Source organism: Oryzias latipes, chromosome 15 (assembly GCF_053564925.1).
Source record: "Oryzias latipes strain Hd-rR chromosome 15, Olatipes_Hd-rR_3.1".
Classification (NCBI taxonomy): domain Eukaryota; kingdom Metazoa; phylum Chordata; class Actinopteri; order Beloniformes; family Adrianichthyidae; genus Oryzias; species Oryzias latipes.
The window spans coordinates 18,776,366-18,794,036 of NC_136251.1; the positions used below are offsets into that span (position 1 = coordinate 18,776,366).

General features: G+C 41.7%; 1 protein-coding gene across 1 annotated transcript; it reads left to right on the forward strand.

Moving 5' to 3' along the window:
* The first annotated feature begins 1,803 nt into the window (after positions 1–1,803).
* Positions 1,804–15,684, forward strand: perp (p53 apoptosis effector related to pmp22). Its single transcript, XM_004077054.5, has 3 exons — positions 1,804–2,243; positions 6,800–6,937; positions 14,105–15,684. The coding sequence occupies exons 1-3, from the start codon at positions 2,039–2,041 to the stop codon at positions 14,314–14,316; spliced, it is 555 nt and encodes a 184-aa protein (XP_004077102.1). The 5' UTR covers positions 1,804–2,038; the 3' UTR covers positions 14,317–15,684.
* The last annotated feature ends 1,987 nt before the right edge of the window (positions 15,685–17,671 follow it).

The following is a 17,671-nucleotide window of genomic DNA, read 5'->3' on the forward strand; positions in this document are numbered from 1 at the left end:
TTCTCAGTTCTTAAGTAGGACTTTTGTGAGGTTACAACTGCTCAAAGGAATGGATACCCAGGTGATACAGTATTAAGGAAAGAGGGTGTTGAGATAGTTTTTCAGGATGGATAATAACCTCACCTCCAAACAGATGCAATGAAAGGTCTCCTCTGTCGTATTTTGTCAGAGATACCAGCTGTCGTGCAGTTAGTACAGTTAGTACATTAAAAAGAGACTTAAAGAATGTTGGTGCAAATGAAAAAGCAGCATCTCAAGAGGGGTTTATCTTTCTTGATAAGCTGAAGGGAACAATCAGAAAGAACAATATGGACATCATTTAGGAATTCTTACTCTCTGTCAGGGAACATTTAGAGATCAAATTTAAAATTAGATGTACAGAGAGGATTACATGAGTGGTGAAGCAGAGAGAGCAAATGTTCCACCAACTTAAAATGTTTGTGATTATTTTTGTTTCTTGTGGTAAAAAGATGCCGACTTTAAAACACATCCACAAAAATACAAGATGTCTGCTCAGTTCTTCACAGCCGTTTCCTCCCAGGGTTGTGCTACTTATGTGTTAAGGTATCTAGCAAAAGAAAAGTCATGCATTTTAGGAAAGGGTTAGTGCCAAGGAAGAATAATTATTTTTTCATTTAAAAAAAAAGTCAAATAAAAACGTTGGCACATCAAAGGCACATCTTTAAAGGTGAGAAAATAAGATTTAAAGCCCCTCGCGTTTAAACAAGTCAAAGATAGAATCAGTTAAATTACCTTTCAACCAAAACTTAAGACATTTAAAAAATAAAATTCTGTATAGAGTTCAAGAGTTCAAGAAATCTGATGTAGATCTTAATCATTCCTAATTATGGGTGTTACAATTCATTTTAACGACAATTCGATTCATATCATAATTAGTGGATGGCGATAGGATTCATAGTCACCTTTAGTTCATCTTGAACAATCCGATTCACTGACATAAAATCGATCCAAGACATCTTTAGCCAAAAATTCAACCAGTGTGACTCAGAGATAAAAACCTGATTACTGAAAAGTGAAGGTGAAGTTTTCCAGATTCTTTGCGTTTCTTGAAACACAATCAAGTAAAATTAAATATGTGAACAAACAAATTTTAGGTTTATAAAGTTCACCCTACTGTTGTTTTTACACATCAAAATAATACTGACGGAACATTATTAGAACATTCTGCTACACTGTATGATCACGTCTTTGCAGAATTCAAAGTGTTTCTACATATTGGACTGGAATGATGTTTGATCAGTTTTAGCTGCCCTCATATGTGTCTTTTCCGCTGTGATGGAACGTAATTTTTACGGTTTAGTAAAAAAAAAACTACCATCCCTCAATCCAAACAGTCTATGAAGACTCTCATTCATTCTGGTTGATGGATGAATGAGTTGATGATACCATCCAATATTTAGGTCTGACTCCTCCCCCATGAGCACATATATACCAGCTCTTTTACCAGCTAAATCAGAATTGACAAAGCCTCTTGGATAAGAGGTGAAACGTCTTCTAACTTTAAAAACTAAATCCAGATGACAGCCCCTAAACCTACTACTATGACTTGTTTGAGTAAGTTTGGTTTGAGTTTTCTCGACTGAGCTTTGCTGCCATCTTATGGCCAACCTGGTGTATATCCTGCTCTCTCGATTTATTTACTTTGTTTTCTATTCAGCCTTTATTCTTATTGCATGCACCGTCTTTTTCAACTCAAAACGTTCAAATAAATAAACAAAAATGACAAAGTTTTCTATTCAAGTTTCTTTCTAGGAAGTGACGTCGGAACTTGTTGAATAACTCTGGCAGTCTCAGTGACCTCGGTGTAATTTGACACATCGAGCGGGGAAGGGCTCTGAGTTTATGGCTAAACAAGCCCAGCCCTCCGGGTCCCAGCCAGGTTGAAGTCTGCATTTCTCTCTCGGGTGGGGCCATTGACTCTTATCTGTTGGCTTTTTGATTCCGGCTGTTTAGTTGAGTGCAGGAACCGCCGTGTACAGACTTCCATCCCGCTCCTCTACGCATCTGATCGCCGGACATGTTTCGCTGTGGGCTCGCCTTCCCCCGCTGCAGGTGGATCGTTCCCCTGCTGCTGTTGTTCGCTATTATTTTTGACATCATCGCCATCGCCGCCAAATCGGGATGGGTGGAGGACGAGGACGCCAAGACCCACTACGCCAACATGTGGAACGAGTGGCGCGGCCGCGGGGGCAACTGGGACAGCAGGAGCCTCATGGACTTTCGTAAGTGTCCAGCTCACATAAACAGGGATCTCAGTAGGGAGCGATAAGAGAGAAACCCAGGCTGGAGGAACTAGGAGGCAGGCCGGAGAAACACTCACCCACTCAGTGGAACAAACTTTCACTCTCTGGGTGCCATTCTCTTCGAGAAAAGGCTTTTTAAAGTCTCCGAGAATGTAAAAACGACACAGAAGAAGTAAAAATATCGCGTGTTCATGCAACGCATGCGCAGTAAAAACAAGATTTCTAAATATTTCAACTAAATGAAATATATTTTATTCGAACTGCGCGTGCGCACAAGTTTCCAAACTTAGCTTGGGAAAACTTTTGAAGAGTTGATCACATCTCTGCTCCTGCATAGTCAGCAGCATGAGTTTAGGGATTCATTAGAATAACATTCATAAAAAAATTATAATGTTGATATGAATCAATACAATCAGTATTAACACTCCATCAAACATATGACAATATCATTACTTATAATATGAAAGAATGCCTCTCCTCTAAAGTAGATGAAGCAAACATGTATCAAAAATCGATCTGCTTCTGAGACTAGCAGCGTTATTGGTTAACCCTAGAACACTTGTGCTATAAAAAGTTACACCATCCCTTTTGCTGGGTCATTTTTACTCGATATAATATACCCAACAAAAAGTGCTTGTCACGAAACATAGATCAAAACGTGAAAATTGAGAGTGGTTTTCTTTTATTTTCTACTGTGGCATGTGTAACAAAATGAAAAGGAAAAGCATAGGAAGTTCCTAAAAACAACGCGACATATTGAAATTCATGTAAATAGTTTTGCTCGTGTGAAAGTCACCTGGCGATAGTGCTACAGGGTTGAAAACAGATCAGGTTGTCGATTATTGATTTACGGCAAACTTTTTTCATTTCTCTTTTTGTTGCGTTCTCTGCTGTCTTTGCAATATAATGTACGGTACATGCGATTCAAACAAGGAGACGTTCAATCAAAAGCCTGCTTTTACCAAGTCATGTCAGTTACAATTGCCTGAGGTGAACCACAGTAAGGAATGTGGGTTTCGCGCATTAAACATGGTTTTCTTTTTCACAGCACTTCAAACATTCATTAATCCATTCATTTTCTAGTCCAATTTATCCCTTTCGGGGTCATGGGCTGCCGGAGCCTATCCCAGCCAGTCATGGGTGAAGGCAGGGGACACCCTGAACAGGTCACCAGTCTGTCGCAGGGCCACAATCACACACCCATGCACACTCACATTCACACCAAGGGGCAGTTTACAGTAACATTTTAAAATGACCCTCTCATTCACACAAAGCTGTTCATAAATACTCGGAGAATGAGTTTGTCCTTTGGTGGAGAAATCTGGTCACACACATGTAACTCAGTGGCACTCCAAAGTGATGAAGAGTGTGTGAGAACAGACTCGAGTCTGTGTGGACTCCCTACATGGAGCTCCGCTGTTGATAAGGACACTTTTAGCTCCTGTTTGGGTGGAAAAAACCCATGGAAGACAGGTGTTTTGCAGGCAAAACACCCCACAAAAACAAACTATATCAGTAATCTGAGGAGTATTTGTACTTGTACTTGATTGACTTAGTCAGGGCCTCACTTTAGAAGTAGCCTTCAAGATTAAGATATTCTAATGTGAACTATCATACATAAACTAAATTTATTTCTTTAAAATACAAACATTTTCAGCATAAAATGCTAACAAAAAAGAGCTTCTCTGCAGCTTTTGCCTACATAATTATGTAATAATTTGAATGTTTAGCTATAAAGCGAAGAAATAAAACAACAGGAAACCATATGAAAACAAATAACAGGATATAATTTCAGTTTTTTGGCCCAAATGGCTGACAGATAAAGGCAAAATGATTTAATGAGAAAACAAATACTAGTTGTAGAATCCCTGAGTTGACAGAAAACTATAGTAGAGAGACCAGAGGAGGAAAATCCCCACGACAGGAGCAGGATTTATGATGTGAACTGAAACGGTGTTGCTGTGTTCTTGTCACTAGCACTGCTGGGCTGGCAAGAATGCTGGTAAGCCTCTTTGAGGAGATGGCAGACAGTTGGGTTGGGTTGGATCCCTTCCAGCCGCAATGAAGGCAGTTGTTATGCGAATCCTCAGCCTTATTGTCTTTAATGTCTTCAACTCGGGTCAGAAGGTTCGGAGTGACCTCAGGTTTAGATCCAGACTCCATGTGGCCTTTCAAAGCAGTTTGGAATCGATAAAGGAAAGAAAGTTTGTAGAATTCACGTTATTGTTAATAATGAAGTGCCAATCACTATCATCCAGCTGCTAAACAGCTGGATGATAGTGATTGGCTGCTTCAGTTCTCACACATGGCTTTTTACTATGACTGTTGCTATGAAAGCAACAGAACACATACATGTCATTAAATTAGATACATATCCAGCAAGCAAACACACCTCAGCAGGTCTAAACCTGAGAGCTGCATCACCAAAGTTTGCAAGTTTTGGCAAGTCTTGAAATCTATGGAGGGCGGCGTTCCACTTGTATTTGAAATGAACTGTTTCTAATGGTCATGTCACCTTTCAGAAGGATATTATCCAGCTTGATTCTGATGAAACCACTTGGATGAGTTTCAATAAGAGAAGACAATGAGTCCACGTGCAGTGATTCAACCTATAAGACAACTGCCTGCATAATGACAGAGAGAAAGAGTTAAATAATTGTGGTTTGGAAAAACTGAATCCTCCATGCAAAGCCCTTTTTTTTATTCTAAGCAAAGGATTTACAGTTTTTTAATTCGATTTCATAAAACACAGAAATTGTTTTTCTTTCTTTTTACTTTTTTTCTCAAGGAGTTTCTCAAACTGAGTTAAAAATGTGCACAGAATGAAAAATACGAGATCATTTTAGATAAATGTAATCAAATTCTCCTGTGGTTTTTAAGGCAAAAACATTGACAAAAAATATTTTTGACAAAAACTCATAAAATTGCTCCAACAAGCCTTTCAGTCATTTATAAAATGAAGTCTAAAGAACAAGGTTCTGTATAGGTTTTATGTTTGATGTTTGTTCTATTTGGTATTTTTAGGTTTAGAAACTAACTGTAACAAATCATTAAAACTTTTGTTCATTACTCATCAGCTGAGCATCATAGTGAACATATTTTATTGTTTTCTGTTCGATAATCTTCATAGTAATAATTGTTATTACATTTTAAGTGTATTTTTAGTTTAGTTATATATTTCATATCTGCTATTTTTAAAAGAGCTATGGTAACAAGCTAATTTTCCCTCTGTGGGATCAACATACGTAGGTTTGTTCCATTCTATTCTTTACACACAATCCTCATTGTGCTGGTTGTTTCCATGGTTACTAAACAGTTTATTTAAAAGTAGCGCAGAATATGGTAACAGAATATAGAAACAGAATTTTTATAGAACTTCATGTTTTGTGCTGCTGGACATAATGCTGCGTTCAAGTACCTGCTGATAATTTGAAGTCACTCAGACCTGAAAGTCACCCTGTGACAACAATTTGGGATAAAAGAAACAAACAAACTCCATGTAACTTCTTTCATGTCTGCATAATCAAGTCTGTTTTGAAGAAAAGTGGAAGAGCTTGCATGCAAATTAGCTGTGTGCAAGAGTTAAACCTGCCTAACTCGTTCATTTGCTGAACAAACATTTCCCAAACACACACCCGCCTGAGCTCAAGTGGTTTTTAATAATTCAAGGGTGTTGACCGTACCGGCATTGTCAGGTTGGGTGTGTTGAAAGTCAACTATGTGAGCTGGTCTGTTGGGAAACATTTAGGATTAATTCGCATTAGTCTTCAAAATGCAAAAACTTTAACACCCAAAATGATGACTGACGCTTTCAGCGCACACTACTCTGCATGTCTTATTCTATGTCTGAGCATAGATCAGGAAATTTAACATGTTTTTGCTTGAAAAATAGGGTTACTATGCATGTCTTATTCTATGTCTGAGCATAGATCAGGAAATGTAACTTGTTTTTGCTTGAAAAATATGGAACAATTTATATAGAGGCGGTTTGTGTATTTTGTTTGTCTTTTTGTCTCGGAGTCACACTGAGGTTTGGGTGTGGTGGCAGCAGGGACACATTCTTTCGTGCTTTCCCAGTGAGTTTATGTTGTTGCTGAGAAAGTTTTTTTCACTTTTGAAAGGTCTCAAGGAATCCAGAAAACAAAGGTAACCTACCTAAAAACTCCAACTTTTACTCATGGAGGTTATTACACAACATATGCTCAAGCTGTGCGGTTCTTTGTTGTTGAAACAACTCAATGAAAGCATCTTTTTTTTAGAAGAACATTATCTCTAAACTAAAAAAAAACAATAATCAGAGGAAAAAGTAGGTTTGGCACGACAAACGGCTGCTTTTCTAAATGCCAAAAATACAGGATCTGCATGCAGAGAGAGGTCAAAGATGTTCCTGGGGCAACAGTTTGCAGTATTTTCCTCCTTGAATACAAATCTCTGATTCATTGAACTGCAAAAGCCTCAAAAAGTGGAGTTTTCCTCTAAAACGGTGACATTCCCGTGTTTTAAAATTCTTTTGTGTTTATTTTTTGTGTCCCCAGCATGGGCCCAGGCTGTTGCTGCTCTGATGATCATCGGCCTCATCCTCCTCATCATAGCCTTCATCATAGCCGTGGTGTCCATGTGCAATATTGATGTTGGTTGCATGTATGGCACAGCAACAGTGCTGGCTATTGTTGGTAAGTTAGCTCACGTTCTCTGCGATGGCTGAGGCTTGGCTTAGTTTTGCTCTACAGGAAATGGTTCTGGTTCTGCCCTGATCCTGGGCATTTCTTATTGATCGCTTATTTCTAAAAACGCTGTTCACATGAGCATGTTTGTTTTAATGAATGTGTAATTACCAGATCGCACCAGATTACAGGGTGCACTGTCAGTGAACGTCTGTTTTTATTTTTTTTTTTTTTAACTTGTCCTGTCCAACAGCTAGGCAAACAGATGAGAGCTGAGGGCCTCTTGTGTTGGACATATTTTATTTTAACAAGAGGGGTTATTCATCTTCAGACAAACCAAAGGTATGTCTGAATAAACCCCTTTTGTAATTGAGGCCAAACTTTATTAATTTCAATCATGTTTGAAAATCTTTGGTGTTGGACCGGACGGAAAAGGAAAGAGGGGAAGAAGAGAGAGGGACGTTAGAGAGAGGGGGGGGTAGGAGGGTGATAATAGGAGGGGAAGGGGGGTAAGACCATGAAGCAGCATAGAGCAGGCAGGTTTACTGGTTGTTTATCGTTACGGTACGGTTCAAATGTAGTACAAAAAGGGCGGGGCCTGTTCACACACACTCAAATATTATCAACACACCTGCTAGCCGCAAAAATGTCCACATGTCAACATGCACACAAAACAGATAGTGTTCACGAACGCATACCTATGCCTTTAAACCAACTAGTGTGAAATCTTTCATTCAATCATGCAAACTATTAGTGCAAAGGTGAGCTAACACCTGTGCTCAGGTGAGTGTTTATGTCCTTCTAAAATGGATGGTGGAATGTGAAAAGAAGGAGGAGGAGCGCCCAGCCACCCCCACACCCATACCCCCGCCGCAGCAGCAGCGGCAGCCGGAGCCCCCCCAACGCCACACGGGAACAGGCAGGGAACAACCGCCCCCCGGGCGACCAAGACCGCCACCCAGGCCAGGGCCAGCAGGACCGCCGCGAGGCCCCCAGAGCCAGAGAGCAGGGAGGCGTAGAGGGAAAGAGAGCGCCGCCCCAGCCCAGCCAGGAAAGCAGCCCCCCGCCGCGCCGGAAGAGCCCAACGCAGGGCCCCACCGGAGAGGGACGCCCACAGCCCCAGACGAGCACCCCACCACCACCCAGGAGTTCCGGGCATCCCCCCGCCCCGACCCCAGGTACGAGCCAGGACCCCCCAAGGGAGACCCGCTCCGCACTCCAGGCAGCCACCCACCCGGCCCACGGTTGGTCCAGGTAGGAGCAAGGCAGGGGCCCGCCGCCCCCGCCCAGGAGGGGGGAACCCCGGGGAAAAAAGGGCGGCCCACAAGGGATGTTATAAATATGGCCCGACCAGGCTCGGCCATGTTGGAAGTTTGGCGGGGCCCAGCGTCCAGGGGCAAGGACCAGGACCCACCCCCCAGGGACACGAACACCCCCGGCTCAGGTGTAATATGAACCCCCCCACCGTGCGGAGAGAGCACCGCCGGGCCCAGGGAGCCGGCACCCAAGGGACACGGCCGCCATCGCCAAGAGGCCCGCACCCCCCACCAGGGAAGGGGTAGGGGACAGATGGACCCAGGTCCCACCTTCCTTGTAAAATGTGTGTGCGTGTATGGGTGTTTGAGAGGGTGTTTGTGTGCATGTGTGTGTGTTTATGTTTGAATGTATATATTGAAGGGGGAGGGGTGTGTGTACTAAGGGGGGTGCAGTTAAAATTGGCGAGTAGGGCACTAAGGGGACATCTCCTGATTACTCACAGTGATGTCCCCTCACCCTCCACACCAAGGGGCCCTAAATGTCTAAGGTGCGGTTAAAATTGGCGGGTAGGGTGCCAGGAGGACATCTGCTGCTTGCTTGCAGTGATGTCCAAGCACCCCCCCTACCAAGGACCCTACATGTCTAAGGTGCAAATAAAACCGAAAGAGGGGGGGCCCACTCCATACGGCAACCATAGGAGGGGGGCCACTCCCAAGTAGCCCCCCCCCCAAGGCGCATCGCAGGCTAGACCCCCCACCCCCTCACCCTAATATGAGGTTATATAAGGAAGGGGGTAAGTTGGGGACAGCTGGTAGACTGTCCCCCGGTGGTCAAACAGCCGTCCCCCAGCCCACCCCCAGCAAAGGGGCCAGGGCCACCCAGCCCAGGGGCCCACCCCCGGAGGCGCCGACACCCCAGGCCCGGCACCACCCACCCCACAGAGAGAGAGAGGAGCCAGAAAGCGTCGCCCCCCCCCGGAGCAAGCCCAGGCCCCCACCCCCAGACGCCGGCCCTAGAAGAGCTCTGGTCAGGCCTCGACGGGACCGAGGAGGCCAACTGGCCGAGGCAACCACTGATTGCCTCAGCGGAGACCCCGACCCGCTAGCCCCCCCCGACCCGTACTAATAATGGGCCCCCCCTCCCCCCCAGAACGCCCCCCACAGGACAGGGCCGACAAGCCCCCCACCCCACCCCACCCCAGACCCCGCAGCCGAAGCGGGTGACACCCAGAGCGACCGGGGGCCCCGAGAGGGTTGTCCCGTCCCGTCCCAGAGCCAGGGAAGGGCTGATCCCAGCCCCAGGTGCAGATGGGCAGCCCATCCGGCGCCGCTGGGCCCCCCCCACCCGAGCAGGGCCCCCCGCCAACCCCCCCCAGCACAGGCAAAGGGACCACCCCCCCAAGCCAAGCCAGACCACCACCCCACCCCCCCACCACGCACCCCCACACCCAAGCCCAGAGGACCACGCAGCGCCCCAGCCCGCCCCACCCAGGCACCGGACCCGACCCCCCGACCAACGGAGCCCCCCACCGCCCCCGCCAGGCACCGGAAGCCCCGACCCCCACCCCAAACCACGGCAGAAGGGCAAGGAGCAGCGACGACCAAACCCTCCACCCCCTAAGTCATGGAGTCAACCACAGGAGACCAGAGAGACTGAATTCTTTCAAAGTTACTTGAGCTTTGGGCTGACATTTTTTCCAAGCTGATATGATCAAACAGCAGATTTCTGTGTTGACTTATGTTTATATTTTTCTTGTTTTTCCAATTTATTAAAATAGTTTTTTTGGCAATACAAAGAGTTATGAAAATGATAGATGCTAATCCTTCTTCTATATCGATGGCACTCATGTCACCAAGCACACAAAGTGACGGTGAGGCAGTGATTGAAACCTTAAGCCAGACTGATAAATCGGCACATACCTGCTGCCAGAGAGCCTGGACAGGCGTGCAGAACCACAGTGCGTGCATGTAGCTGTCGGGTAGATTATTATCACAGTGCTCGCAAATGTCTGAGTTACTGAGACCCATCTTGAACATCCTCTGTCCAGTGTAGTAAATTCTGTGAAGAGTTTTGAGATGGATTAGCTGCAGATTTGGACTTTTTGTCAGTTTAAAGGTGTTTAGACAAAGTTCTGACCAGAAGCTTTCATCTGTGCTGATGCTCAAGTCTGCATCCCATTTTTTTGTTGGAAGGGCAATATTGTTATCTAAATTACATAAAAGTTTGTAAATTTTGGAGAGAGTTCTATTCATTGAAAAATTAATCAGAGTGGTAACTACATCTGGTAGCTTTAAATCGTCGTCTTTAATTTTATACTTTTTAGTAATACTTGATTTAAGTTGCTGATATTCCAAGAAGTTATTTATTCCATGTATGTCTTGAAGTTCCTGGGGGGTTATGAATCTTCTATCAATAATTACGTGCTCTAGTTGTTTTATGCCCCCTGCTTGCCAAGCTGGGAAGTGAATCATTTTTTTGTTAATAAGGATGTCCGGGTTGTTCCAGATGGGTGTCATTTTGCACGGTTGAATTGATGATTTTGATATTTTGAGAAATTCCCACCAGGCTGTTAAGGTGGCATTTATATTAATGCTTTTGAAACAATCCTGTTTTTTAACTGTTTGGCTAATAAATGGTAGCTGTGACAGGTTGATCTTTCCACATAACACCTGTTCCAAGTCTAACCATGAGTTGGTTTCTGGATTATTTTTTAACCATTTTAAGATATATTGTAATCTATTTGCAAGAAAGTATTTGTGGAAATTAGGTAGTTCTAATCCTCCACAGCTTTTTGCAGATTTTAAAGTTTTTAGACTAATTCTTGCAGGTTTGTTGTTCCATAAAAAGCTTGATATGGATGAGTCTAATGTTTTGAACCATTTTAATGGCGGTTGTGTGGGAATCATTGAGAAGAGATAATTAACTTTGGGTAAGATTTTCATTTTAACCGTGGCTACCTTGCCCATAAGTGACAAAGGCAGGTTGGTCCAGCGTGTTAGATCGTCCTGTATGCTTTTCAGTAATGGGGTGTGGTTTAGCTGCACCAGTTCTGATAGTTTGGGGGAAAAGTAGATACCCAGATATTTGATATTTCCTGTTTTAACTGGAATTGTGAGTCTTTGTTCCATATTCCTGTTGAGTGGTAATAAAACAGACTTATTCCAATTAATGGAATAGTCTGATATGGAGGAGAATTCATTTATGATCATTGCTGTTTCATTTACAGAATGTAAATTCCTTAAAAACAGTAATATGTCATCCGCATAAAGACTAATTTTATGATGGCTGTGTTTGGTTTTTATTCCTATAATGCTCTCATTCTGTCTTATTGCTGCAGCTAAAGGCTCAATGAATATAGCAAAAAGAGAAGGAGAGAGTGGGCAGCCCTGTCTGGTTCCTCTTCCAAGAAAAAAACTGTTTGAAGTCTGTTTATTAGTTCTAACTGATGCATTGGGGTTGTGATATAATATTTTGATCCAATTGATGAATGCTTCTCCAAAACCAAACTTATGGAGGGCAGCAATAAGGAACTTCCAATTAACTCTGTCAAAGGCTTTTTCAGCATCCAGCGATAGTACCGTCATTTCCTGGTTTTTAATGGTGGCAAAGTCTATTATATTAACTAGTCTACGGACATTATCATCCGAGTGTCTGCCTTTGATGAATCCAGTCTGGTCGAAGTGAATTATGTGAGGAGTGATTTTTTCTATTCTCTGTGCTAGTGCTTTGCAGATAATTTTTACATCTGCATTGATTAGAGAAATAGGGCGATAGCTTGAAGGACTAGTGGGATCTTTGTCTGGTTTTAGAAGAAGAATTATGTTGGCTGAGTTCATGTTAGGTGGCATTGATTGGCTCTCATTAATAGATGTGACAGTTTTATAAAATGTTGGTGCCAGTTGTTCCCAGAATTCTTTATAAAACTCAGCAGGAAAGCCGTCAGGCCCTGGTGCTTTACCATTAGGCATAAGTAACAGAGCTTCATGAAGTTCAGACGGCGAGAGCGGAGAATCTAAGTTTGTGATTTGATCCTCATTTAGCCTGGGTAGGTTTACGTTATTAAGAAATGAGTCAATACTTTGCTCTGACGGATTGATCTGCGGTGTGTACAGGTTTTTATAAAAGTTTTCAAATGCGTTATTAATTTCGACCGGGTCATGGGTGACATTTCCTGAACGTCTGTTTTGGAATTTTGTCTTAAAGCTCACCAAACTATAATCCAGCAGACTCTAGAACACGTTTGTAACACAGTTCACGTTAGCCACATTAGGGTATTCACAATTCCTGTAACTCTCAATCTTGTTTGTAACACGTACAAAAACAACAGACTGACATTTTGACCTTTAAAAACACTTCACATTAGTAAACAGGAATCCATATATAAGGTGCTGCAGATTATAATGCACTGTTATTTCTTGAAAAAAATGATGTCACATTTTAGGTGTGTCTTAAAGTGCAAAAAATATGGTAACTCGTTTTTGTGCACAAAAAAGTATAAATTTGCTGCACTTTGTAAGCAATGTTGAAACTGGCAAAAATTGACGCTAATATTTCCTTTTATGGGTTTGAAAATCCTGCATTTTATGAGATTATTAAACTTTAATAAGAAGATTGTGCTGTTTGCTGCATGCAGATTGCCTCACATAAAGGGAATTGTTTCTACAAGGAGACTTTTGTGGATTAAGTGGTTGAAGTTTAAACAGAAAGGGAGACTTTGGTTAGACAGAATAATGTAAAGCTGTGCTGGTAGGAGCCACGTTTAATAAAAACACGATTTGGGCGATAGTTTGGCTGAGATAAAAGCAGAAAAATAAAGACTGACGATGACTGTATGATTGTCATATTTGCTGATTTAGTCTTTTTTTACTGACTCATTGGTTTTTTGAAGACACTCCCGGCTTTTCATGTCACGATTCGGAAAGTCTGATATCAGCTTTTGAGTCGTTTCATTTCAATCGAACGTCACCAAACCAAACACAACAAGGAAGGGTTGTCTGGTCTTGTTTCTTTCAGTTGATCGTGTAACTGGCATCACACCCTTCTCAGGAATAATAGTCTGCAAATGATGACGGAGGATGATCTGTACCGACGGCTGCAGGCAAATCCTGGCCTCCTTCCCACAGACTCTGTCACCGTGCGCCAGCCTCACACTCTCATGTGAAGTTATTTCCCACACCCCGTTGTTAGAATTGCAGACTGGGCTGGTTTTTTTGACTGATCAGTCATGTTAATCTTCTGGATTATTAGTTTAGACCAAACTAAATGTAACTTTACTGTTGAAAATGCTGGGATTCGTTAAAGTTCCACTTTAATCCCTTTTTGATCTGTTTCAAACAGGTTTCCAATGGCCTTTTAATTACGATTATGCCATTTTTAGTTCAAATAAAAAAACCTGTCATTTTCTAGGACATAGTTTCTGCAGAGCGGCAGGAGTTCGTTGGAAATTCGCCTCTGAGATGTGGTGGGGAGTAAGCCCGCCGCCACTTCCCGTCCTTCAGTCACAGGCCCTCACACCCCCAACCTAACATCACCGGTGCAACAAAAATAGCGAGCAATAGCTGAGCAATCCAGCCGTACAGTTTTGAGTTAGATGCCAGCTCGGACGAGGAAAACAAGGACGTACACGGATCTATTTGTCTACAAGTGGATGCATCAGAATGGAGCAGAACAGGAAGCTTGTTACCTGCTGATTGTTGCTTCTATGTCACTGCTACAACCTTTTTCCAACAGCATTTTTGTCTGCTCCTTATTCACCACCTTTCGAATAACACAAATAATCAGAAAGGCCGTTATAATCTTCATTTTTTTTGTATATGTCCATCATCAGAAAAATCCCACAAGAACATGTTAAAAACATCAAAACCACCATTTTCATCAGAATGGGTCTTTAAATTGTTGTTTCTCTGTTTCTTTTTACAGTGGTAATCCAGATTATTGCTCTGATCATCTACCCTGTCAACTTCAATGAGCGCATTTTTGAGGGCCAGTACTTCTACACTTGGGCCTACGGTTTTGGCTGGGGGGCCACCATCCTCACCCTGGGCTGCTCCATCCTGTTCTGCTGCCTGCCCCAGTATGAAGATGACCTGAGAGGCGAAAAAAAGATTAACTACTTTATCACTCGACCATAATGACAACAGAATTCGCCTGGCCGGTAACCGATTCCTCTTCCTCTCATTCTCACCAAAGCTCTACAGTAAATTCAGCAACCAAAGCAACCCAGAGGAAACTGGATCATGACCAGCGCCCTACGCTCTCTTTGAAATTAGCTAATTATCTCTAAAATGTTTTGGTTTTTTTACTTCACAAGAAATATTTGCTATTTTATCTAACTTTTTAAACGCTATCTCACGCAAGTGCTCTTATCTTAGAGATGGCAGTCCAGTGTTCCACTGGGTTCTTACACATATCGTTAAAGAAAAATGAAGAAAGAAGCAATTCTTCCATAGATATTTGCATCACAAATGTTAGGTTGTCCTCCATGCTGACCTGTGTTTGGATCTAGACTGTCTTTGATGGACGTGCTCCTTTGCTTGAGGTAAAAGGGATCCACTGTTATCAGAAAGGGCTTTAGCAGCCATTTTTGCACCTTGTTGTGTGTTTTCTTATGTGGTAAAAGAACTTTAAAATATTAAAGGGGTGAAAATGGGAGATCTTTGAGTTGTGTGTAGATTTTTGGTTTTAAAAGAGAAAAAACAAATATTTTCCCAAAAATACGTATATCTTTTAGCTTTGCAGTGTAATGTTTGGGTATCAGAAATGTGATGCAGTGGCGCTTTTCCAAATTTAAATGAATTTCTTCTGAGCTGCAAAAGTTTAGCCTGAAAGTTTATTTTCTTTTGCGGTATTCTCTTCCTTTTCATTCGTCTATTTAAAGTTGTAAATGAAGTTTATTCTTTACAAACTATTTTCTTTTTAGTTCAAACTCAATCCCTCCGATTTTTAAACGAGTTATTGGCTAGAACTGTAGTTAAAAGGGGACCAAAATAAACTTTTTTTTTTATTCTATCCATTCTTCGTCACACATTTCATGTATTCTCAATCAAAAAAAGAACAGCACCTCATTTGCTTTGACAGTTGTGCCTGAACTTCTGTTGTTTTTTATTCACTAAGTAATTACTTCTGCTGGTTTGTCTGGTTGTACCAACTGTTTGTGTAAAGCAACGATCATGTTCAAACGTAAACTGAATTAGACGTTTTTATTGGAAAACAGGAAATACTTCCAAAGAATTATCCTGTTGTAGTACATTTTAAGCAAGACTACAATAGTTTGTAAAGAAAATACCCTAAATTATAGTTTTAAAATCTAATTTTGAGCTAAACTAAATGTTTTTTTCCACCGATACACATAATCATCTTTTACTCTTTTTATTTTCATAACTGTAAATACTGTATTAAAGAAGAAATTCACTGGAAATCTCACAGTTTTTTTCTCTGCTGGAAGAATTATTTTGGTAGTTTTATGTATTTTTATGAAATAAACAGTTCTTGCTTTTAAAGTTTGGAGTTGTTTGCTCTATAATTGAACCTATGTAAAAAAAATACCTAAAGGAGACAAAAATAATAACAAATAATCTCAGCATTTGAGGAAAATTCTGACTATATATACAAAATAAAAGTAAAAATAATGGAGTGATTGGCATTTAAATGTTTGCATTCAGATGCTGCTCCTCTCCTTTTCTGTTTATCATTGGCATAAATAAAAACACATTTTTTTGAGAGTAAAGGAGTCATAGCTCCACCAAAACTCCCAGGTATGAGTCAGAAATAATGGAGTGCACACACCTCAGAGCTCCACCCTGAGGGAGTCAGACTTTGAACAACATGTCCTGACAGAACATGTTTTTTTATGTGAAAGAGGTGGAGACATCTGAGCATTAAGGAGGAGGTGATGGAGGTGAGGCATGGGGCGACGAGGACGAGAAGCATCAAGGGAAGCTTCATGAGGCGTCTGAAAGAGGAACTGAAAGAAACTCATCACAATTTTAAGGGTTCTTCTTTTCACGTCTCAGCGCTGCAATCCTGAACATAAAATGATCATTACAATTCTTTTAAAATCTTCTATGTGGATTTCTAACTGGAAAATTAAATCGAATCAATAAATTGAGAGAGATTGCTTGCATGAATCCCATAAAATAACACGAGGAGAATATTTCCTGATTTAATTGAACATTTTTTGGAAGAAAAAAAAGTTACTGGAAACGAGAAAATTCAAGGTTTTTTTATTGCCATTGTCAGTGAACAAAACAGTTTCACAGACTAGGAATTTGCTGCAGTGCCAATGTGCCACATAAAACACTTATGAATAAAAATGAACAACAGTAAGCTAAATAAAAAATAACACAATGATCAAAACAGGATGATCAAGGTGCAGGTAGTTGACTGGTAACAGGACATATAAGTGAAAATTTTAAGGGGGGAGGAGTTAAAAAGTGTTCATGAGTCTGACTGCAGAGGGAAAGAAACTGTTCTTGTGTCGTGAGGTTCTGGTCCAGATGGACCTTAGCCTCCTGCCCTATCTGACCTGCACGCCCCCGGGTCCTGGAGACGTATAGGTCCTGGAGAGATGGAAGGCTGCAGCCAATCACCTTCTCAGCTGAGTGCACAATACACTGCAGTCTGTTCATATCCCTGGTTGTGGCTCCACCAATATTGAATTTAATCATCATCATTTATTTATGTATTTATAAAGCACCTTCCAGCAGCGAAGGAGGCCCAAAGTGATCCACACAGAGAGAACAAAAAACATAAAACAATTAAAAGCATAAAACCAAATTAAAACATTGTAGAGGAATAACTAGAAAAGAATAAAAAGCATAAAACTAATTTAAAACAGAATAAAACCAGCATAATAACAGGACTAGGCAGATGCTAAAGCGCTGAAATGGAGGAACAATTCTCTATTAAAACTCTCCAAGAGTGTGACCTCTCAAATTGCTGATGGCAACTGATCCTATAGTTTAGGAGACAACACAGCAAACGCAACGTCCCAATGAAACTTAGGTTTGGTTCTGGGAACCGTTACCACAAACTAGTCAGTGGAACGAAAAGACTTTAGGGGGGAATATTTTAAAAGCAGACTGGTGATATGAGAAGGTGCAATACCTGCTAGGGACTTAAAAGTAAACACCAACATTTTAATATAAAGCAAGTATTTCACCAATTTTAGTTATGAAAACACAAAGCCATGGGTGAAAATGTCAAGGTTCATTTTTGATATAAAAGACTTAATCCTAGCCAGATGTGAAAAAAGCAGGACCTGGTCAAAGTGTTTATTTGGAGGTCGAGCTTCAGAGCTGCATCGAGTTCAACACCCAGGCTCGTGACCACAGACTTTTCAAAATGGGCAATAGAAAGGTGATCAAGACCAGGATTTTTTCAACCACTAGGGGTAATCACAATTACCTCAGTTTTGCTTTCATTTAGACCAAGAGAGTTAACTTTACATGTGGCGACATAAATCCGGCAGTCGACGGCATAATAAAG